Source organism: Pan troglodytes, chromosome 10, assembly GCF_028858775.2.
Source record: "Pan troglodytes isolate AG18354 chromosome 10, NHGRI_mPanTro3-v2.0_pri, whole genome shotgun sequence".
Classification (NCBI taxonomy): Eukaryota; Metazoa; Chordata; class Mammalia; order Primates; family Hominidae; genus Pan; species Pan troglodytes.
Genome location: NC_072408.2, coordinates 21,955,210 through 21,978,752, shown reverse-complemented (window position 1 = coordinate 21,978,752; position 23,543 = coordinate 21,955,210). Strand labels below are relative to the sequence as shown.

The following is a 23,543-nucleotide window of genomic DNA, read 5'->3' as shown; positions in this document are numbered from 1 at the left end:
ACATATACACCAGAACTTGAGCTTTTCCCTACCCCAGTTGTTTTCACTGATGGTTCTCTCTCTCTCTCTGTCTCTCTCTTTCTCTCTCTCCCCCGTTTCTCTCTCTCTCTCTACCTTCTCTCTCTCCCCTCCCCTCCCCACTCTCTCGCTCCCCCTCTCTTTTGCTCTCCCCCTCACTCTCTCTCCCTCTCTCCCTCTATCTTTCTCCCTCTCTCTCTTTCTATCCCCCTTCCTGCTCCCTGCCCCATTCCCTTTTCTGTTCTCCCTCTTTTAGACTGAGTGGTATAAAATGTTACAAAGTTTTCTGCTGCCCTCCAGTGGTCTTATCCTGGAAGTGGCAGTCACGATAGGAAAAATAGCAAAACCTTTATAGAAGATAATAATAAAATGACACACTCTTTTAGAGTGTTTTAAGATCGTGGGCTTCAGGAGACAGAAAAGCACCTGTGATTACTAAAAAGTTATTAAACTTCACAGGGCCTCAACAACCACATTTATAAAGGAAAGGTTAAAATATCTCCTCATGGTCGTCCCATGGGTTGAGATAACATGCAAAAAGGTCTTGAAGTACAGTACTTGCTCAATAAAAAAGAAAAGTTTCACCTTATTTAAGCCTGACAACTTTCTATAAGGTTAAGGAAACTGAGGCTAAGCACAAATTACTTATTTTTTAAAGTTACCTCAGCCAGCATTGTGGGTAGAACTCAACCTATAATTCAAATTTTCATATTCTAAGTCTAGTTCTCTTCATGACATCTCAATATTCCAAAGTAACAGTTGCTAATAAGGAACCTTAAGAATTGTTAAAGTCTTAAAGGGATATTTTCACACACTGCTAGTGGTTGCCATTAAATCTGAAAAATATGCATTCCATGGATTAGTAGTCACATCTCTAGAACTGCATCTTAAAAATTGTGAGAAACACACAAAAATTTATGTAGTTGAAAACAAGCTAAATATAAGATATTTATTAAATAAACTTTGGTGCAAATAATAATAATTGGTTTTATTTGTTGGAAAATTTCTAGGTGCCAGATGCTATTCTAAGGGGTATGAATGTATCAACACTAAAATGAAGTTGGTACTATTATTATCTCCATTCAACACATGAGGAAACAGAGAGACAGAGAGGTTAAGTAGCTTGTCCAAGATCACACATTTAGGAAGAAGGAGCACCAGGAATTGAACTGAGATGTCTTATTCAAGAGTCCATGTTCTAGTCACTTATCAATCTTCTTCTGAGACTGTCCATGGATCCACCCATGCTGTCCCATTGTGTGGCAGCACCTATGTAATGGAATATAGTGAACCTTTGTTTAAAAAATGTTTCAATAGGTATTAAATTATATAGGGACATGCTTACATTAAAATATTAAGGGGAATAAACAGTATGCAAAACTGCATACTATATTATTTCAGTTCTAGAAACCTGCGTGTGTGTATGTCTAAGGGTGTATAAATCAAAATCCAGATCTAATTAGTGGCTGTCTCCAAGTGACGGGTTATGTGTCATTTTTTTCTCCTTTGTGCTTTCTAAATATTCTGAATATTTGTTAATGAGACAGAACTGCTGTGATCATCAGAAAATTTAGATTAAAAAAATTCAGGGTGCCAAAAAATTCTAGAATACTTAAGAACAGCACTTAGTTTACCTTAAAAGTTAAAAATTGAATCCAGAAGTAAATATTTGCAAGAAAAACAATTATCAAGGATTGCTAACTTTTAGTTTCTTAAATAATGAATCCAGAAGTATAAATACAAAATATTTGCAAGAAAATATAATTATATCAAGGGTTGGGAGGAGAAGAAGGATGTTCAGACTAGAAAGGGTAGTACCTACCTAAAAAAGAGTGCTTAATAGAACTGTGCTGGATTAAGTTTGCACAGTGGCCCCTATCTTAACTTACGTCAGCTCTACATAAGCAGTCTCCTGACAGTCGTCATTAGGATTCACTGGAGACTGGAACTGTGCGGACAGAGGGCCTGTCTTCAGAAGAGAAAATGGGGGAAGAGCTTTGAACCCAGAGGTACAATCTCTGGATTGGAGAGTTTCAAAGGTGCCAGGGAAAAGCAGTACAAAGAGCCTTCTTTTTGACAATAACTCTAAAACACACTTTGCTCTGTGAACGCCTGTCCTGGGCAGGGCCTATCAGCAGGGCCAGATGAGCCTATAGACACCCAGGGTGGCGCGTTCCCAGCCGCCCTGCGCATGCCAATCTTATCAGTTTTGATGGAAGCCTGGGGCTCCAGATAATGCTACTTGGCCCCAAACGCTGGACAGAGCATGCTTTTTCCTGTTTGGCTGGGAAAGGGAAGGCTGGACTGCTGAGTCTGACACTTAACAGGACTTCGGCATTCCCCTGAATACAGACTAGATCAGAGATTTTATTTTTTTAATTGAAAAGTAACTTGGGTTCTCTTTAGAAACCCTTATTTGGTGTGCGCATCTGGCTATTTCACAGAGATTTCAGTTTTGCAAAGAAGTCGGAGTTGATTTCTTCCCTCAGACAAGCTATTGGTTGTTGGTGGGCAACAGAAGTTGCTCAGCATAGACAGGGGAAAAAACGGTTATGGATGAGACTGAAAGAAAACCTCAAAGGAGAACTCTGAGAATTCATCTCAGGATGAAGCTGCAAGGGCAAAGGAGAAGTACTTGTGACACAAGCAAATGGGGTCCATTGATCAACAGATGCAAGAAGATTCTTCTCCCAACTACTGTACCTCCTGCAACGATGAGAATCTGGCTCCTTGGAGGCCCGCTGCCATTCCTGCTGCTCCTCTCTGGCCTGCAGAGACCCACAGAGGGTTCTGAGGTAGGGGGACAATTGAGGGGGTGATCTCTTTATGATCAGTGCTCCAACAGAGCATTCACCCGGCCACAGCCTTTGAATGGCCCAAAACTTAGGCATTCGGAATCTAGTTTCATTCAGACATTTTAACAAATCATGTTAGTAAAGAGTGTTGAAAACAGTTATGAAAAATTGTAGAATCCTTCACTGTTAGTACACTTGACATTATGGACGCTAGTGGCATAAAGTTATTTTCCTGATCCACTGTAAAAATTAAGTAAAATATTGCTTCCATAGTACAAACAATGCAAAATAAACCAAGTCTATTTGGCTTTAAATTCTAGCATACAGATTGACTTAAGTTTTAAGTGAATATTTTAATAAAGATCTGTGTAACAAAAAACAACCTAATGTTAAGAGATGACAGAGTACATATTTGAGATCTAGTAACATATTAACAAAGTTTCAGAGTTCATCATGACAGTTGACAGAACATTGTATTATTGGTTTGGTTTGGCTCGGCTTGGCTTAAATAGATACCGTAGACCTATTTTAATACCTGATGTGAAGAGTTATTGGTTAAAATCATTTAATCAGTCTTAAAAATGTGTTCTAGTTCACAAACAACTAGCTGACGTCTCATCATAAATAACATAGTAAAAATACCAAATGGGATGTTCTTTAAGTTCCAGTTCCAACATCCTTAACATTGACTGGATGGAATGTGATCCTTTAACATGTCCCTCAATGAGTACTGTTTATTACGAAAACATCATTTCTTTGCCAAGAAAGGAATGTTTTAGAATTTATATAATTTATATATGGCTCTAAATGATAGTCTGATGATATTTTGTGGACTTCTATTCAAATCTGTCATTTCAGTTTAGCATGCACTAGACGTGAATAAATAACATTCTGTTGGCTACCCATTAGAAAGGAATGTCCTTTTCCAGGAGGGGAGGGACTTTCCTAGGCACATTCCTGACCACTGTCCAACCCTTGACTCACTCTGCTGTCCCTGAGGGGGACAAATGTACTTGACTGGTAACATGGGAAAAAACAACTGGGTGTGCTGAGTTTGGCTCTGCTCTTCATCCTCCTGGGAGTTAGCCTGATGGCAAAGGGCATCAGTCCTCTGTTTCCCCATGACAAGAATCTTACCTGGGCAGGCCCCAGTTCAGTACTGCCTGCAAACGAGTCGGTCCCATTCTGGAATTTGCTCTTAACAAGCCACTTGCTATCAGACCTAACAATGTGACTGCTGTAGCGTGCCCTTTTTCAGTAAGAAAACAGATATTTTGGCTTTCATATTTTGCTATTTTTATTATCAATGTTTTCAGAACCCAGGTAGACAAGAAGGTTGTTACTTATGAGAGCCCCCTTAGTACTATTCATAGCATAAGGATAAAGTTCAAGGATTTAATTTGGTTTTGGGCATTCATAAAAGTGATATTTTTGAAAACACCAGTGAGAGACTAGAAAGAGGGGGGAAAGTAGAGGAAACAGAAAGTGTAATTAAACTACAAGATTTTGAATTTTTTCTTCAAAGTACTTACTATGCAAACATGCTGTGATTTTAGTGATATTAAAAGAGTTACTTCCCCTCTGGGGAGATAAGTTTTTCAAGCTTTCAGTAATTTATTTATCAAACCAAATTCAATCTCTAGCACAGGTCATTGATGCAGGAAGGATTGGAACAGTGTAATGATTTTCAGTGTAACTTACTTCAGTAAATATTGGTTTCCAGGAGAAGACTTAGCCTTATAGAGTACAGCAAATCTGCAACCACATTCACCATCTGATTTGAAAAATTAAACTAAAGATTTTTCTTTTTTTATAGGTTGCAATTAAAATCGACTTTGACTTCGCACCAGGTTCTTTTGATGATCAGTACCAAGGCTGTAGCAAACAGGTTATGGAGAAACTAACTCAAGGGGATTATTTCACAAAAGACATAGAAGCCCAGAAGAATTATTTTAGGATGTGGCAAAAAGCCCACTTAGCCTGGCTTAACCAAGGAAAAGTTCTACCCCAGAACATGACTACCACACACGCTGTGGCTATTTTGTTTTATACATTGAACAGCAATGTTCATTCTGACTTTACTAGAGCCATGGCCTCTGTTGCCAGGACTCCACAGCAGTATGAACGTTCATTCCACTTCAAATATTTACACTACTACCTCACCTCAGCAATCCAGCTGCTGAGGAAAGACAGCATCATGGAGAATGGCACTCTGTGCTATGAGGTGCATTATAGGACGAAGGATGTCCACTTTAATGCCTACACAGGTGCCACCATTCGATTTGGCCAATTCCTCTCCACATCCCTCCTGAAAGAAGAGGCACAGGAGTTTGGGAACCAGACACTATTTACCATATTCACCTGCCTGGGTGCACCTGTACAGTACTTCTCCCTCAAGAAGGAAGTCTTGATCCCTCCCTATGAGCTGTTTAAAGTTATAAATATGAGCTACCACCCAAGAGGAAACTGGTTGCAGTTGAGGTCAACTGGGAACCTGAGCACATATAACTGTCAGCTGCTAAAAGGTATTCTTTATCTAAATTGAGGCCACTCAGGATCACAGACCACTGCTCTTTTATAAAAGTTATTTTTTCTCAGTGGGTTTTTGGGGAAAGATCAAAAACATGAAAACTAGCCTTCGGTAATGATGGAACTGATAGATTAGAGAAAATCCACTTTATTTATTGACTTCTCTTTTCTTCCTACTCCATTACCTCCAGGACAATAAGTTCTGCAGTGAAATTATTATGTAAAAAATTGCAGACAGACAGAGTAAAGCTTGACTGGAAGGTGGAGCATAAAGATAGCACTTTTACCTTCTCCCTCAAACTCATTGCTTTTCTCATTGTCATTACATGGATAAGGAGTTCTAAAAGTAAAGCAAGAGGCAAGATATTTATTCATTAATTTTCTGTTCATTAATCATCTTCTATTGTGATGGGGGCCCTGGAAATACAGAATGAATAAAGCAAAATTATAACCTAGGAGGATTTTTAGTCTAATGAGAAATGGAAATATGAACAAATGTATACACTCAAAAGTACTAAGTGATATACCAAATATTTAAGCAAACAGCTGTGGCTGCTCAGTGCAGGGAGCTACTCATTCTCTCCAGGAAAAGTGAGGAAGGCTTCATAATAGCCATATGGAACTTGTCGTGAGAATGGGGGTTTTCAATGAAAGAAAAGTCATTTTAAGCAAAGAATACCTTGCTGTGGTTTGAATGTGTCTTCCAATAAGTTCCTGTGTTGGAAGCTTAATCTCCAATGCAACAGTGGTATGAAATGAGCTCTAATAAGAGTTGATTTGACCTTTCCTAATAAGAGATGATTGGATAAATGGATTAATGTTGTTGTCATGTGAGCAGGTTAGTTATTGTGAGAGTGTCTCATTGTAAAGAGAATCTGATCACTGGAGCCTCTCTCTGTCTTGTGTACCCACTTCTCTTCCACCATGCTATGGTATAGCATAAAGGCCCTCACCAGATGCTGGAGCCATGCTCTTGGACTTCCCATCCTCCAGAATTGTGAGAAATAAATTTATTTTCTTTACAGATTACCCAGTCTGTGATACTCTGTTATTGCAACAGAAAACAGACTAAGACACAGCATATGTTAATCACAAGGATTTCAAACAGTCTGGTGTCTTCAGGGACTCTGAAATTCTGGGTGGCTGGTGTGTAGGATGTGTAGGATATGGGAAAAGAATAGGAGTAGGAAGGGAGGAGGGGATTTATCCAGGTGGGAGAATTCTGACGGGGCCTCATTATAAAAGGTCTTGTATTTCATGCTAAGGACCTTTTAATTTTATGCTGTAGGTAATAAGAAGTAATTAGAAGTTTTTAAGGAGTAGAAATCAATTTGGTCAACATCTTAGAAAGGGCTCTGATGACATTGTGAAAAATGAACTGAAGCAGGAAAATTTAGAGATATCAAAATACAAAAAAAAGTTAAACTTTTTTTAAGAAAAACATGGCTGATTGAATTTTATGTTGCCACCTAGCCATTTCATGGAGGGGTAGTTGTGTAGCAAATCCTGTGCCCTTTTTGATTCAGAAAAATTAAAAAAAAGACTGTTCATATGTAAATTTATTCACACTCACAGTCAGCTGGAACCCAGTTGCAGGGTCTACCTTCACTATATCCCCAAATTTGTCTTCGCTTTATCATTATTGCTATGATTTATAATTCAGGCTCTCAGCATTTCTCAACATTTCAGGGCAGTAGTGTTGCAAAAGTGTTCAAACTGGCATCCACACTGAGGTCTAGAATCTGCTCACTCTGTCCTAGCCATAAATACAGACCAGGGAGAGGAGACCTATCAATACTTTCATCTCCTCACATGTCACCTTGGAAACATGGCAGCAAAACGAGTGAAATGAGTATCTGCCCCACAGACACAGGAGATTAGTGTTTGTAGAGGATGAAAAACTATAGTAGAATATGAAGAAAACAGTGAGATTTTGATAATAAATGAAAACATTCATAGCCAGGTTCCAGGATTCTTTGGAACTACACCTGACTAGGATATGATTACTTCATTCTCATCATGAATTTGGAACATATAATTCTTCACTAGGATAGTAAGCACAGTAAAATATATTCAATGAAAAATTACAGAAGATTTATATTAAGCATTGAGTGGGAAACTGAGGGAAAGGAGTATATAATATAAACCATTACTCACATTCTGCCACTCTATAAACCTCAAAGAAAAATATTTCAGGACACCCCCACCCAAATTAATGATCTTTGCTTTCCTATGGCGAAACTACCCAAATGCAACTTTAACTTAGTTTTGAGTTAAGGTTTAGCTGGGGTAGCCACATAGATCACTAAATTCTGACAGTTCGGTTGGTCTTAATGAAATATTTGGAATCACCAATCACACTTAAGGGAATCAATAATCTTGTGTCGCTCTATAAGCTCCCTGGGGGCAGGAACTCGACTAGTATTTGAGGAACTAGTATTTGAGAACTAGGCAGGCAGGCAGTTTGAGCCCAGACCCACTCTGTTTGAATTTATATCCCACTGTACCACTTAATAGCTATGTGTTCTTGGTCAAGTTGCTTAAACTCTTTTTTCATCTACCTAATAATCATCGTAACAGAACCTCAGAAGACTTTTGTGAAAATGAAATAAAATGTAAAATTATTGGCCAAGTGTGGTGGCTCACACCCGTAATCCCAGCATTTTGGGAGGCCGAGGCGGGTGGATCAATTGAGGCCAGGAGTTTGAGACCAGCCTGGCCAACATGGTAAAACCTCGTCTCTACAAAAAGATACAAAAAGTAGCCGGGTATCATGGCACATACCTGTAGTCCCAGCTACTGGGGAGGCTGAGGTAGGAGAATCGCTTGAATCCAGGAGGCGGAGGTTTCAGTGAGCTGAAATCATGCCACTGCACTCCAGCCTGGGCGATAGAGTGAGACTCCATCTTAAAAGAAAAATAAATAAATAAAATTATTTATATATTCTATAGCATATAATAATGGTAAATTAGTGTTAGCTATTACTAACTTCAGTCCTCTGGCACATAGAAGTGCCCAGCCTATTTTGTTGAATGAGTGAATGAATGATGGTGAATATACCTCTAAGCAATCTGAGCCTTAGACTACATGACCATATAACACAATTAATTAAAAACAGTTCCAATATTTGAAGAAGGGAAGATATTCTAGAAGCTTCAACGCCTAGTCAAAAGTAAGCTGTTGTCACAATGTAAATGATCAACATGGTCACTTGCAATGTGAGTTACCGTAACTAAATTTTTCCCAGAAATTTATCAATTAGAAGCTTGTGTGGCCATGCAGAAAAGCTTGTAAACGGCAGAATAAAAATACCACTGGTCATGATGTGAATCATCCCGTTGTCTGGGGGATCCACAGTCTACACTGTGAGTCACTTAGTAGCCTTCTCGGTTATCAGATCTGCTGTCTCGGTATTGCAGTGTTTGTTTTCAAGTGACCCTCATTTTATTTCATAATGGCCCCAAAGTGCAAGAATAGTGATCTTGGTGATTCAGATATGCCCAAGAGAAAGTGCCTCCTTTGAATGAAAAGTTTAAAGTTCTCAACTTAATATTTTCTTTATAAATTGAAGTGAAGAGGGAAGAGATAGGTCAGAGGCATCATATAATCAGCCAAGAGCTGGAATTGGAGCATTTTCTCACCCTCCACAGCTATGAAACTATCTGGGAAGGTAAAAGAAGGAGAGGAATAAGCTCACATTGCAGGGATGCCTTTCTTCCTTTGATCCCAGACTCTGACTAAGGGTTGCAGAGAAGGCTGGTCCATCCTCTGGTTCCACCTGACCTACCTAAGCCTCATCTGCCATTGGCTAGTCAGCATCACAGTCATTTAGTTGAGGGCAAAAAATTGCAGTAATGCCCCCTTACCTATGGTTTTGCTTTCTCTGGTTTCAGTTACCCGCAGAATATATTAAATGGACAATTCCAGAGATAAAGAATTCCTAAGTTTTAAATGGTATGCCATTCTGAGTGGTGTGATGAAATCTTGTGCCTTCCCTCTCAGGATGTGAATCATCCCTTTGTTTGGGGGATCCACAGTCTACACTGTGAGTCACTTACTAACCCTCTCGTTTATCAGATCTGCTGTCTCGGTATTGCAGTGTTTGTTTTCAAGTGACCCTCATTTTATTTCATAATGGCCCCAAAGTGAAAGAATAGTGATCTTGGAGATTCAGATATGCCCAAGAGAAAGTGCCTCCTCTGAATGAAAAGTTTAAAGTTCTCAACTTAATAGAAAGAAAGAAAAAATTGTATGCTGAGGTTGCTAAGATCTACGGTAAAAATGAATCTTCTACCTGTGGAATTGTGAAGAAGGAAAAAGAAATTCATGCTAGTTTTGCTGCCACACTTCAAACTTTATCATTGATGGTGTATATATATATATATATATATACACCATATATATATATATATATATGTATATACATACATACACATATGAAAATAACATAGGGTTCACTGCTACCTGTAGTTTCAGGAATCCACTGAATGTCTTGGAATGTATCCACTAAGGATAAAGGGACACTACTGAATACAGTCTTGGATAGGACACAATATCTATCTCTTATGATTTAAAAAATGTTTGATTGCCAGCCAGGTGCAGTGGCTCACGCCTATAATCTCAGCACTTTGGGAGGTCGAGGCAGGTGGATCACAAGGTCAGGAAATCGAGACCAGCCTGACCAACATGGTGAAAGCCGTCTCTACTAAAAATACAAAAATTAGCCAGGAGTGGTGGCACAAGCCTGTAATCCCAGCTACTCAGGAGGCTGAGGCAGTAGAATCACTTGAACCCAGGAGGCAGAGGTTGCAGTGAGCCAAGATCGCGCCACTGCACTCCATCTGGGCAACAGAGTGAGACTCTGTCAAAAAAAAAAAAAAAGTTTGATTGCCTTCAGAATGTTTTCAGTTATTCGCTACAGTGTTGTTTGTTTGTTTCTTTGTTTCTTTGTTTTTCTCTCAATCAGTAAGTGAAGGAACATCAGAAAGGTCCTTAAAGTGATTTATTTTAACTGATAAGTAGTACTTACCGCAACATTCTGGAGCAGTATTGGACTGAGCCATACATGAACAATAAGAGGAAGGAGGTAGTGTGTCTTTCTTATCTGGGATCCTTAACAGGTAGGAAGTAAGATCAGCGGACTCTCCCCAGACCCGACTTTCTAGATAGCTACTATTTCCCACTTCACTGCTCCACTAACCCCAGCCTAGGGAATTCACAGATGGTGTTCTGGAACACTGATATCTAACTCCTCACGAAACTGTTATCTTCTCTGGACACTATTTCTCATTCTTTCAGCTTCATTTTGTTTCATGAGCAGGAGCCACAAGCTATTCTGTGTCCCCAGAAGTCCCTATAAGCCAAGTGAATTATGTTTTCTCTCCTGTTCCCTCTCAATCTGACAGACGTGATACTGGAAAGACCACTTGAAGACCTTTAAAATTACCCAGCAGCATACTGTAATTCTCCCAAAGAAGAGACAGTATATTAAAGAGCATAGCTTCTCCAGTCCTTCAATTTATGCTAAAATCGGTCCTGTTAGCATGTAACTCAAGATTAAAGAGTTTCCAGGAATCTGTTGCTTTTAGAGAGACAAGAGATCAAATTAATAGAATTATACTATTTAAGGAAGTAAATTTGCAAAAGGAAAAATTGTCATTCTAAACTAACAGCTTTCCCCTCTAATTATTCCATCACCCCTCACATGACCTGTACTGGTTGCCATAGAAACAGGTGTCTTCATGCCCATTGGAAGACTCAAAATATGTTAACAGAATGTTAGTTATTTGCCCTTAAATCTTGCTTCTTTCAGCAAAATAACCTATGCCAAAAATCTGTAGACACACAAATACATGCTCTGTTCTATATCATTGGATTCACAAAGAACAGGGATTTATTTGTTAAAATGTTTCACATAATCAAAATTCTTAAAATGTTTCTAGAGAAATATAGGCAATTGTTTGTAGTCAGCCTGGTTTTACATGTAAACTTCACTTTTTAAAAACCTGTACGATTCTGGTGGGGAGAAAATGAATGAATGCATGTAAAATCTCTTAGAATAGTATCTGACAAATGTAAGTACTCAAAACTTTTAAGATACTATTATCATTATTATTATTTATTTTATTAGCTTTCTATTTTGCCTGTTTTCTTTTACTCTGGGCTTCAATTATCTAAAATTAGTTTACCCTATTTGTGGCATCACAATGACCTTGAAGTAGAGTGTCTGTCTCAGATAAATGGATGAAAGAATGAGTCATTGAATAAATCTGGGAGACCACACGGCATGGTGGAAAGTGAATAAACTTTGGAGCCAGAAAGATTTGGACATATGTTAGTAGCTAGGTGACCTTATGCAAATGACTTAACCTCTGAGCCTGTTTCTTCATTTATAAAATGGAAGTGATACTCATCTTGTGGGAATGTTGTGATAGCATTGGTGTCTCTGCCTCCTCTCAAACACAACTGAGAAACTCTGGGAAAGTACTTTGCACATGGAAGTGGGATAATGGTTTAATGGCACAAACATGTGCTTCAGTGAAATTGATAGTAAGAAGAGAAACAAAGGAAGAGGCAGAAGGAATAACGCTTTTCATTTTTGGGTGCTAAGTTTTTGCTAGGTAATATTCTAAAATATTAACACTCTTGCTCCTTGCATTTTGACAGAAAGAGGCTATAGATAGCATTTGCCTCAAACACTAGACTTGGTATACTGCACGTCAGCTTTACCTTTTTCTGTTTAAGGACTATTTACTTCTGAACAGTCTGATAAAATTCAGATTCAGACTTCATGAAATAAAAGTTATAATCATTATGTATTTCTTCCAGACTTTATACCCTAAGGCAGAGATGACCAAAATCAGGTTATAATACACTGATAAAATGATATTTGTTTGGCAGTTTAGTTTACAAAATGTTTGGACACCCATTATCTGTTTAGTTTTCACAATCACCCTGTAAGTCAGGTTATTGACTCCGCTGTACTGATGTGGATGCTGAGATTCAGAGAGCTTAAGGGATTTGCGTAAAATTATTCATAGTTTACAAATGACAAAAATAGGATCCTTCCCCATGTTTTCTAATAAGAATTCCAGGACAATATTCTCCATAGACTGGTTTCAGGGGATTCATCCATTCTTCAGCAAATATAACTGAGAAACTACTGTTAGTTTTAAGCTTCTTGACTATGACTGTTTACATTATAAATCAGTTCACACACACATAAATATGCAAATACACACATATTCATAAAATACAACAGTTACCCTTTTCATAGGCAGTGTTAATGCTAGTGTTTCTATTCTAACTTATTTTATTACATTATTAAACAATGATGGCTATGACCTCCTAAGCTGATGTCACAACCCATCAATGGATCACATTCTCCAATTTTAAAAATACTGTAAAAAGGTAAAGAGAAAATTAAAAACTTTGAAGAGATAGTCGAATAGAAAACTAAAGACAACTACAAAAGTAAAAAAAAAGGTGAGGTATCCTCAAATAAAACTTTAGTTTGTAATTAATGCACGCTGTCTTTCATTTATTTTCCTAAATATATGGTCCATGTAACAACAATAATAATAATAATGCCAGGTAGAAATGGTAATGGCCATAAAAGAGGTAGAGAAAAAGTATCAACAGAGTTAGTTACTTTAACCTGACATAATAAAATTAAGCGGAAGCTATTTTTAACATCCTAATTATTATAAAGAGGACTTATGAATTTTTTTGAGGAATGACTATGATTGCAAGACAGTAGTGTCTATGTGTTTGTCTCTTATTTGGGCATCATCATAATAGCAGCTATTATTCATTCATTCAACAAATCAGTATTTATTGGTCACTTGCTATTTGCTAGGCACTATCCTAGGTGCAGGGAAGGAAACAGGTGAAAATCCCTGCCCTTGGGGATTTACATTCTATTGATGTGAGGCAGAAATAAACAAAATAAATAAGTAAATTATGTCGTAGTTAGTAGGTGGTACATACTAAGATGAAAAATAAAGCAGAGTAAGGAGACAGTGAACACTATGGGAAGGAGTGGCAATATTAAACTGGGTGATCAGGGGAAACTTCACTGAGAGGGTGACATTTGAGCCAAGGTTGAAAGGAGATGAGAGAGCCAGTCCCATGTATATCTGAGGAAAGAGCATTCCAGGAAGAAAGCACAGCAAGTGCAAATGTCTCAAGTAAGAAGCAACAGCAAGGATACCAGTGTATGGGAATGAGAGAAAAATAATAGAAAGCGAAGACAGAAGATGATGTAGATTCGATCACATAGGACCTTGAAGGCAGTTGTAAGGACTTTGGCTTTTCCTCTTAGATAGGATACCACTGAGAGGTTTTGGGCAGAGAACATAGAAGATTGTGTCAAAACTGACCTAGCAGCCCAGTAGAGGATAAACTGTAATGAGGTAAGCAGAGAAACCAAGTAGGGGGCTATTTCAATCATTCAGTTGAGAGATGAAGGTGGTAGAGTGGAGGCAGTAAGGTTTGATGAGATTCAGAGCCAAAAGGAGGTCCTGACACACTGGAAGTGAAGAGTGAGGGAAAAAGAAGAGTGAAGAATGACTCCAAGGTTTGGCTAGAGTAACTGAAAGGATGGAGGTGGCACTCACTGAGATGGAGAAGCCTGGGGATGGAGTAGATTTAAGAGCAGGAGTTTGGTATTTGACATGTTATATCTGAGCTGTGCAATAGTAACCCAAGCAGAGATGTTGAGTGGACAGTTGATGCACGAGTGTAGAATTCCGAGTGACCCAGGATGGAAAGATAAATTTGAGGTCAGTGGGTTATGGGTGGTATTTAAAGCCAAGAGACTGGATGAGCTCCCCACAAAGGTGTATAAATAAAGGAGAGAAAATGTCCAAGGATCAAACCTCAGGACACTCCCATTTTAAAAGGTCAAGTACAAAGAAGATGGAGAGGCCAGGTGTGATGGCTCACACCTATAATCCCAGCACTCTGGGAGGCCGAGGTAGGTGGACTGCTTGAGCTCAGGAGTTCGAGACCAGCCTGGGCAATGTGGTAAAACCCCGTCTCTACCAAAAATACAAAAAAAAAATAGCCAGGCATGGTGGTGTGCACCTGTAATCCCAGCTACTTGGGAGGCTGAGGTGGAAGAATCACTTAAGCTGATGTTGCAGTGAGCAGAGATCGCACTGCTATACTCTAGCCTGGGTGACAGAGCAAGACCTATCTCAAAAAAAAAAAAAAAATGGAGAAGGAATGGCCAATGAGGGAGGAGAAAATTGATAGAGTTGGTGTCCTAAGAGCAAAAAGAAGAGTAAGTATCAAGGAGGATGGAGTGATTCACTACCATAAATATGGTTGATAGGTCAAATACAGTGAGGACTGAGAATTGACATTACATTCCAGGAAGCTCAACATATAATCTCTGAAATCAGACTCTCTAGGTTAAATACTGGCTCTGTCACTTACTGTGTGGCCTAACAGAGACCCTTAAGCTCTCTAAATACTGGGAAAGGGTGGGACTGGAAATCCTTGTGATCTTTAGCCTCAGTGAAGAGGAAAAAAAAAACAAAAATCATTTGAGAACCATTCTAATGATTGACCTGCTAAAGTGGTATTAATGCTTCCTAAGTCTCTGTAGGGATTCATATAATTTGATTTTAACACAAACTTTGACAAAAGTTTAGAAAGACGTATGCTCTTAATTTTCCTTGCCAACTCTTATTGGTGAAAATTAAGGTCTTGAAAATTACTGTATCTACTCCAGCTTGGTGACAGAGTGAGAACTCCAACTCAAAAAAATAAGACAGAAATTACTGTATATATATATATATACAGTACACACATACACACACAGAGTAATTTCTGTCTTTTCTGTCTTGGAATTTCTACTTGTATACACACACACACACACACACACACACACACATTCCTATATAGAAATTCCAAAAAACTAAAAAATGTATATATTGTGTGAAAATAGTAGAAATGTATTTCTCCCTCATCTGGTTATCCTATCAAACAATATGAGCAAATATTGAGGCAATTAGAGTTGAATCTCTTCCTCCCAGAAACATCTTTTCTACCTTAAACAATAGTGAAAACTGGCTGCAAAGAGATTCCAGTCTTTATTTAGACTATTTTTTACAGGGTTTCCATCTCCCATCTCATTTCAGTCCCCATCCCATTATATGGCCAATTATTCGTTATATCTGACAATATTTTTTTTCCAGTTTTGCTTCCACACCTAACTGGCTACTAACCTGTCCCACATTTCCTGTGAAAGGTGTATATGTGTAGTTAGAACACACACACACACACACACACACACACACACACTCCAAACAGGATTGTGTGAATATTTCTCGCTCACCTTGTAATGAAAAATTCTATGGATGGACATGTAATACACAGACAAACAGGTTAGTGGTTAAGAATGCAGAATTGAGACAAACTGGCCAAGTTTGAATGGTGCCTACACTACTTACAAGATGTGTGACATTGGCAAGTTTTTTCTCATCTCTGTATCACAATCTCATCAAGTAAAAACCAAGGATAATGAGAATAAAAATCTCATAGGTTTTTTGTGAGGCTTAAGTAAGTTAATATATAGCAAGGGCTCGAAAAAGATCCTAGCACAAAATCAGCATTCAGTCTGTGTTAACTTTCATAATGGTGATGAAGATGATGATAATTAAGATGGGGATAATGCTAACCGTGATTATGCTGCTGGTGATGATAAAGATGGAAAATTAGATTTCTACCGCCAGCTGGCTGGGTTACCTGGGAGTACATCTTTTAACCTCTTGGTGTCTGTTTCATGATCTGCAAAATAAGCAAGTTATGTTAGAAAAATCTAAAATAATGTGTTTTAAGTAGCTAACTTCAAATGTTTTTATTAGGAATTTTCTAAGTTAAGTAAGTGGATCAATGGATAGATGAGGTAGTTTTAAAAAAAAAACTCTGCTACCTAAAATATCTCTTTTGTTTTGTTTTTTACAGCTTCCAGCAAGAAATGCATCCCTGATCCTATAGCTATTGCATCTCTCTCCTTTTTGACCAGTGTCATCATCTTTTCCAAAAGCAGAGTATAAAGGAATCTTGTGGCTCCTTTTATTTAAAAAAAATATTTAAATAAAATCTTTTTTATTGGCCTTTTGGCTAGAAATGGACATTTATTTTCCAGGAAGGATGATCCCATCATACTTCTGCTGAAACCAGTGCATGGCCTCCTCTTTGCTAATTCTCTTATGCCTTTCCTTGTACCCCTTTTCCTTATTTCAATCTGGGCACCCTAAGTACTCTTGGGGAAATCACTTTGCCCAGCTAGCAACTGATGCAGAGCTGGCTCAGCCCACTGACTGTGACTGGCCTGTAACTCAGGCCTTAGCCAATCAGTATATTTCTTCTTCATGGACATAAAGATTCATGCTGGAATAGAAAATGATCCAATCAGAGCCTGTGAGATACAATCAGGGTACTTTTGTGGAATTGCAATTGGAAATAGAATGGGAGCTTCTTTTCTGAATGGATATTAATGAAAGCAGGGTAGGAGCTTATAGCTGCCAGCAAAGATCCTGCCACCAGGAGAGGAGACCCTATCTCCTTGAGAAAGGACCTAACACAACAAAGGAAGAGCTGATACGTGAAAAGAAACTGAGACCTGATGAGAATGTATAAGCCTCTGGATCCAACTTTGCCTAAAGCTGAATACTACAAGATTTTTCATTATATAAATCAATAATTTATGTTTTTGCTTGCATAATTTGAATTAGATTTTCTATGTCAAGCATCAAGCAGTTGAAGTTCCAATGAATACAAGGACTCTTCCTTATTTTTTTTAATTTAGTTATTCTAAATAGGAACAAATCAAAGAAGATCAAATTAGAAAGCAAAGGACAAATTCTTCACCAAACAGAAAAGCTTTGAACCCCAGAGATTAACCAAGGTGTGAATTTTCTTCAGAGATTTTTTATGAGCATTCAAGATTAAGCTAGTATGGCCTCAGATGAGAAGACACATGGAAACGTGAGAAATAAAAGGGAAAGTTAATGAAAGATGTTAGTGAAATTTCATTCACCAGCAGTAATGGGTGTTCATGCATGTTCCTAAGACATTACAAAAGTTAAAATTTAAACTCATATGTTAATTCATAGAGAACTTGATGGCAAATTTAAGTCTTCATAGCAAATTTAAATATTAGGAAAACATGAGGGTATGTGTGAAGGTTAACAGAGAGTATGAGAGAAAAAAACACTGATTACAAACAAATATCAGCAATATAGTGAGGTCTCATTACATGTAAACTAGTACATGCAAAGAAGTATAAATTGTTGAATTGTATAGCTGGAAATGTTCTCTAACGCTTCTCTCAGGTAGTAATTTAGGTAGCGACATAAGGGATTATTTAACCTGATCACGATCACTAAAGACCCTGGTATCAGGCTAAATGGAGTAAAGATGAGGGCTAGCTCTATAATTTTGGATTTTGAAAATCCATGCTCCTTATCCCTTTTGAGATTTGGATAAGAAGCAGCAAAACTGAAAATCGGTCCATCTATTTACTCTCCATAGGACTTCCTGAATGGCCTGTGTCATGATCAAAGAAATGGAATGGGGAATAAGCTACATAAAATTACCTGGCAGGGAGTTCAGGCATCTCTGTACTATCATTCTTTAAATTGGGATTTGAAACTAACAGGGCCAAATCACCTCTGTCACCTAGTTGCAGTAGCCTCTACAGTCAATAAAGGAAAGAATTTCTGCCAGGCATGGTGGCTCACCCCTGTAATCTCAGCACTTTGGGAGGCCGAGGAGGACGGATCATGAGGTCAGGAGTTCAAGACCAGCCTGGCCAGCATGGTGAAACCCCGTCTCTACTACAAACACAAAAATTAGCCAGGCATGGTGGCGCGCACCTGTAATCCCAGCTACTTGGGAGGCTGAGGCAGGAAAATTGCCTAAACCCAGGAGGCGGAGGTAGTGCAGTGAGCCAAGTTCACACCACTGCACTCCAGCCTGGGCAACAGAGTGAGACTCGATCTCAAAAAAAGAAAAAAAGAATTTCTACAAACAGACAATTTATGTGACTTGCATAGGATAGGGTCTTTGGCAGTTTGGTGGCTACCTAGTAGAGAGTCCTGGGGACATGGCTCTGGAAGCAAGCTTTTCCAGTGAGCATCGATGAGTCAGTAATGACATGCTATGTTGGTAAAAGCCACTCAACATCTTAAGTACATTTTTCCTGTGCCATATAAATGCATGTATTGAGCCATACTGTGTACAAAGCACTTTGGGGATTAAAAGTTGAGAACACTAGGCCAGATCTCTCATGAGTTTACAATCTCTTAGGAGAAATTAAGAACATAAGTAAGCCACAAGTGAAATGCCAAAAAAAAAAAAAAAAAGGCAAAAATCAAGTTTTCTGTTCATAACAATTCAAAAGAAAGATTTCTTCCAACTGAGGCAAGAAGAGACACCCGGAAGGCTTTAAGTAAGAGGCTGCATTTGAACCAGCCGTTCGGGCTCTAGGCTGGGAGAAGGGGTGAGCAGATGGAGAAAAAAACAAGAAAAAGTATGTGCCAAGTGCGTAGTGCCCAAAACAAGGCCAAATATTAAATGCTTGGAGCTGAGAGAAAAATGTGATTCCTCTGGCCTATGGTTAGATAAAGCTTTCTATCAGAGATGAGGTTTTACTTAGAGGAAAGCAGAAAATAGAAGCGGATACGGAATGATCGATGTATGTACAGCATAAGGTCAGGGAGCAGATAGGTCTGGCAGAGAGTGAGGGGTAATGTGGGCTGGAGAGGAAATTGGAAGCCACTCAGTGAAGCTAAAAAGTCAGCCAAAAGCATTTGATTTCCATGAGAAGTCATAATTTTCTGAGTAAGACAATTCTCCTAAAGCGTTGACTCTCCAGGCACAAGCAGCAATAGCATCCTTTAAGAACTCGTTAGAAATGTGAATTTTAGGGCCTGATCCCAGACTACAGACTACAGAAATTGAACAGTCTGTTTTAATAAGTCCTCTAGATAATTCTGCTATACACCAACATTTGAGAACACTGTGACTTACACAATTATGATCCTTAAGGGAATAGCCAAGTTTCTAAAAAAGATAACTTAGTTCTAACTCCTGCTGCTGTTTTACAGATCAAATCTCTGGAGACAGAAACTATTCTCTTAAAATTATGTAGATTCATGAGTTTGGTTAAGGATAAATGTACATAGTTCATATCCCCTCAGTCTCTCCCTATAGTCCAAAGTTGTTGAGCAAGGAATCTGTAGAATATTGATTTAAATTGATTAAGTTACATGTTTATGAAACTCTAAGAGACTAGTTTTAGAAATTTCACTGTAATTTCTGCTGGGATAAATTTGTTAGCCTGGGATATCTTCCAAAGATAAGGCGGATGTTCAAATATGTGTAAATTCATGCAACTGTTAACAGAGACTGTGCTGTAAGGAGTACTTATGTCCTATAGTAATTTTATTAAACAAATACATGTATGTCTCCTTTTGATGTGTATAGAAATATACTGTTTAACCTGAAGAAGCTGATTGAAACAGGAAAAATTTAAAAAGTAAAAACACTCATCCCATGTAATACTTTATTTTTATAACAAGGTGTTCTCTTTAATATGCCTATTAGATTATCCTGAAGTTCTCTATTTACTCTTACTTTAAAAAAATCCAATGAAAGAAAATTTCAGTAAAGTTTGTTTTGCTAGAAGAATCAGGATTCTTGTACTGAGTTGTCTAATAATATGAATCAAATTGATTTACACTGAATGAACTAGCTCTTGATTTGGTAAAATTCAACAAGCATTTATTAGGTGCTTTCAGAAATACCAAGATGCAGCAAACACTGGCAACTAATAAAAAAAATTACAAGTATAATAGTATTTCATTTTTTTAATAGTAAATGATCATGTGTTGTGTTGTGTGGCAGTTCACTTTTTCCTCCCTACTGATGATTCATTCAAACAGCTAGGCCATCCCATGCTCACAGCCTAGAGGAGGAATGAGACCAGGCATAGTATAGAAACACACCCCACTTTGTTCTTCAAAAACTGAAGGATATTAGAGAAAATGAGAGGAACCCAAAACCGAAGTATTTGAGAGAAACATTAAATGTGAGTAATAGGTTTGAGAAAAAAATACAGCTTTTCCTCAGTATTTCCAGAAGCCAGGAGGCAGCAGCAGACATGATGTCATTAGAGTGGTCAGACTGGTGGTACCCAGGGTGGGAAAATGTGAAACACTGTAAGTGATCACCAGCCTAACAACAGCCACCAGCACTGGAAGACCACTCATCTTTATTGAAGTGGGCACTTCCCATCTCTAACACCCTGGTTGTCATTCCCATTGGCATCTGGCAAGGACTTCCTGTGAACTGCCACCACCTATTCTTCCAGTCACCTCATAGAAAGACTCTGCACCAAGACTTTTCTTGGTCCTTGTCTCATTCATTTCCATATGAATCCCCCTAGCTGTTGCATCCAACATTCTGAAACATAATCCTAAGACTAAAAGGAGATTGAAACCCTAGACACATATAGGTCCAGAAAAAGTAGCAAAGTGAGAGTCCTGTCTCCCTTCTCCTCTCTCTCACCCTCTGTGTGTGTGTGTGTGTGTGTGTGTGTATGTATGTGTATGGTAGCAAATGAATCAATTTAACATCCTCTTCAAAATAATAGAGTTCTTAATAGAAACCTATTACAAATAAGCAAGGTTTCAGCTTTGCTGTGGAGAGAAAATGAGAGTTAATGTATTGAAACTCATCGTTTTTTCCAGGACCTCCAAGCTCTGGTAATGGTCAAAATCCACTTGACCCTCCCTACCAAACATTTTGAAATTATCTGAGGATGGAGAAGGGACTCCTTATTTTAAATGACAATGGGAATTACAATGATGGCTTTGGCTTGGAGTTATTATTGCTTTTCCTATTCTCAACAGAGTTCTATCAGGTATCATGTGAAATAGTTAACTTCAACACCAATCTTAGGAGTACACACTCATTTACAATGCATGAGAACCAAAGACTTATGGTAGTAAAAGAGACTGCCCTATCTCATTTCTTTAAATAAAGCACATCTCAGATATCCTACTTCTGCAAGTGTTTTCCTTTTGAAAGTCTTTTCTTTGTGAAAGGCTAGAGTACTTCCATTTTTCCACCTCTAGTATTTTCTAATCATAAGACCTCAGGAGACAAGTGAGAATGAACTATCTGTTCTGGTCTTACTCACACATAAGCAAGAAAACTCATTATTGCTCATTCACTGTTCTCACTTACTTATGAATCATATTTAAAATATTTAGTGATGGCTTCTGATCGTCAAGGTACTGAAGTATATAGAAATTGGTATATGAGTGACAAAAATTGAGTTTATTTTGTTTCCCAGGCCTAGATTGTCTATCTAATGATAATATTTACAGTTTACCTGGATTTCTCACTGGAAATAGAATAGTTAAGTGTGGGAACTACTTTAGGGTTGTTTTAATTATGCTTTAAGATTAAACACAATATTTAGAAACATCCTCAAATGTAATACCACTTTGTTTTTTTCAACAATATATTCTTCTTAGTGACTGACATTTCAAACAGGCTTTCTTAATTATTTCTTTTTATTTTAATAAAGCAAAACTACAGGTAAATGTTTTGCCAGATGACTTTTGTGTACTTATGTTCTAACATAGCACATGTTTGGCACCAAAAGATCTTAGAAACTACTATGAAAAACCATAAGATTGTAAGTAGTTTTCTGACAGAAATGAACATTTCTGTTGCATCCCTACTTGTCACTGGCTTTCTTAAACACAGAAATATTCATTTCCATAGTCTTTATGGCTTTTTGGAGGATCTCTAAGATTGGTCCCATAGCCTTGACAATTTGTTCCAACAAATCTGCTCTGACTTTGTGGGATTTTTGGAATCCTCAGTTTTTAGTACATCCTGCAGTTTTTTCAAGGTGTCTATCACAGTGGTTTTGGAAGAACCTGGACTTCTGGTTCTCTCAGATGTGGTGACATCTGATTGCTCTTTGGTGTCTTCTGTATAGAAGTTACTTAATTGAAGATTCATGATGGGGAATTTCATCAAGTGTGAAAGAGAAGATTCCAGACTCCCAAGGATGTTACTGCTGTTTAGCACAGAGATGATGACTGGCGTATGGGCACTTTTGAAAACTTCTTTAGCTGACTGATGCAACTCCTCTACATTGGTACTTTTCTGAACCACAGAGCACATGGCCATTACAACCTTGGAACATAAAGACTCCTTTTGAATTTTGTCATGTCTTGCATCCATTACAGATTGCATCTCCTTAAAAAATTTTGAGCATTTGCTCAAAAAAATCCTTAATGTTACTATTGTTTTTCACAGCCATCAAAAGGATTTGAGTATTCATACTGCAGTTAAACAATTCAGTCAGTGTGTTTGTGACAGAAGCAAGATCTTGTACATGAAAGAAGAAGATTTTGGCAGCTTGAATCAGTCTCTCTTTATCCTTTTCTGACTCTGAAGACGTTTCTCCAACAAATAAGTTCCAATAATGCAAAGCAAAGCAGTAATCCAAATGAAAAATAAAAGTCGATTTGGCAACCATAAAGAAACTGAAAGTATAGTCTAAATATGAAGATAACTCCCCCTGCCAAGGGCAGGAAAGCTATACAAACATTGAAACAAAAATGGTACTATGCTTCAATAAAAATAATAACAAAAATAATTAAAACAGGGTAGAATAGGGTTGTATCGCCGAATTTATACCACATATCAAATACTGTGTGCTGGATCCCGAATATATGGATAGATTGATATACTGAATTACACTACACTCAAGGATACTACCCTTAACTATTCAATGTAGTGAAAAATACTGGATAAAGCATTACAAATTACATAGAGGGGCTCTGGTTCCAGTTAAGGTAGACTAAGCACACTCCATCTGATCTTTCCTACTGATTACAACTAAAAATCCTGGACTGAATATATAAAATCACTATCAGATAATTCTGAAAGGTGGATGACAGAAGGCCAAGGAAGTAGGGAGTACAGCATTTAAAGGACAATAAAGCAATGAAGCTCTGACTTTTTGTTTGAGGGTGTGTTTTTCTGTGTTTGTTGTTGTTGCTGTTGTTGTTGTTGTGGTTTGTCTTCTCCTGCTTCCTATATATCCCATCTTGGGCTCTAGGGCAGCCTGGAATTAGAACTGTGAACAAGCCCAAACAG

At 38.0% G+C, this 23,543-nt stretch overlaps 3 protein-coding genes across 7 annotated transcripts in view; 1 reads left to right on the top strand and 2 right to left on the bottom strand.

The window, feature by feature from the left end:
- PDE6H (phosphodiesterase 6H) overlaps positions 1-23,543 on the bottom strand; it is a 203,421-nt gene that overhangs the window by 160,521 nt on the left and 19,357 nt on the right. For 3 of the 5 annotated variants that reach the window (XM_063786378.1, XM_063786379.1, XM_063786381.1), the window contains exon 2: positions 8,127-8,248. In XM_063786378.1, coding sequence (XP_063642448.1) covers positions 8,127-8,248 — 122 coding nt within the window. Of the gene's footprint in view, positions 1-8,126; positions 8,249-23,543 lie in introns of those variants that run through there. The other 2 variants (XM_063786380.1, XM_054663093.2) reach the window with 1 other exon arrangement.
- ART4 (ADP-ribosyltransferase 4) lies at positions 2,390-16,468 on the top strand. Its single transcript, NM_001009134.4, is given in 3 exon segments — positions 2,390-2,813; positions 4,630-5,338; positions 16,317-16,468. Coding segments are annotated over 3 exon segments (1,044 nt in total). The 5' UTR covers positions 2,390-2,570; the 3' UTR covers positions 16,409-16,468.
- Positions 22,026-23,004, bottom strand: C12H12orf60 (chromosome 12 C12orf60 homolog). Its single transcript, XM_003954508.6, is given in 3 exon segments — positions 22,026-22,226; positions 22,229-22,643; positions 22,645-23,004. Coding segments are annotated over 3 exon segments (810 nt in total). The 5' UTR covers positions 22,921-23,004; the 3' UTR covers positions 22,026-22,107.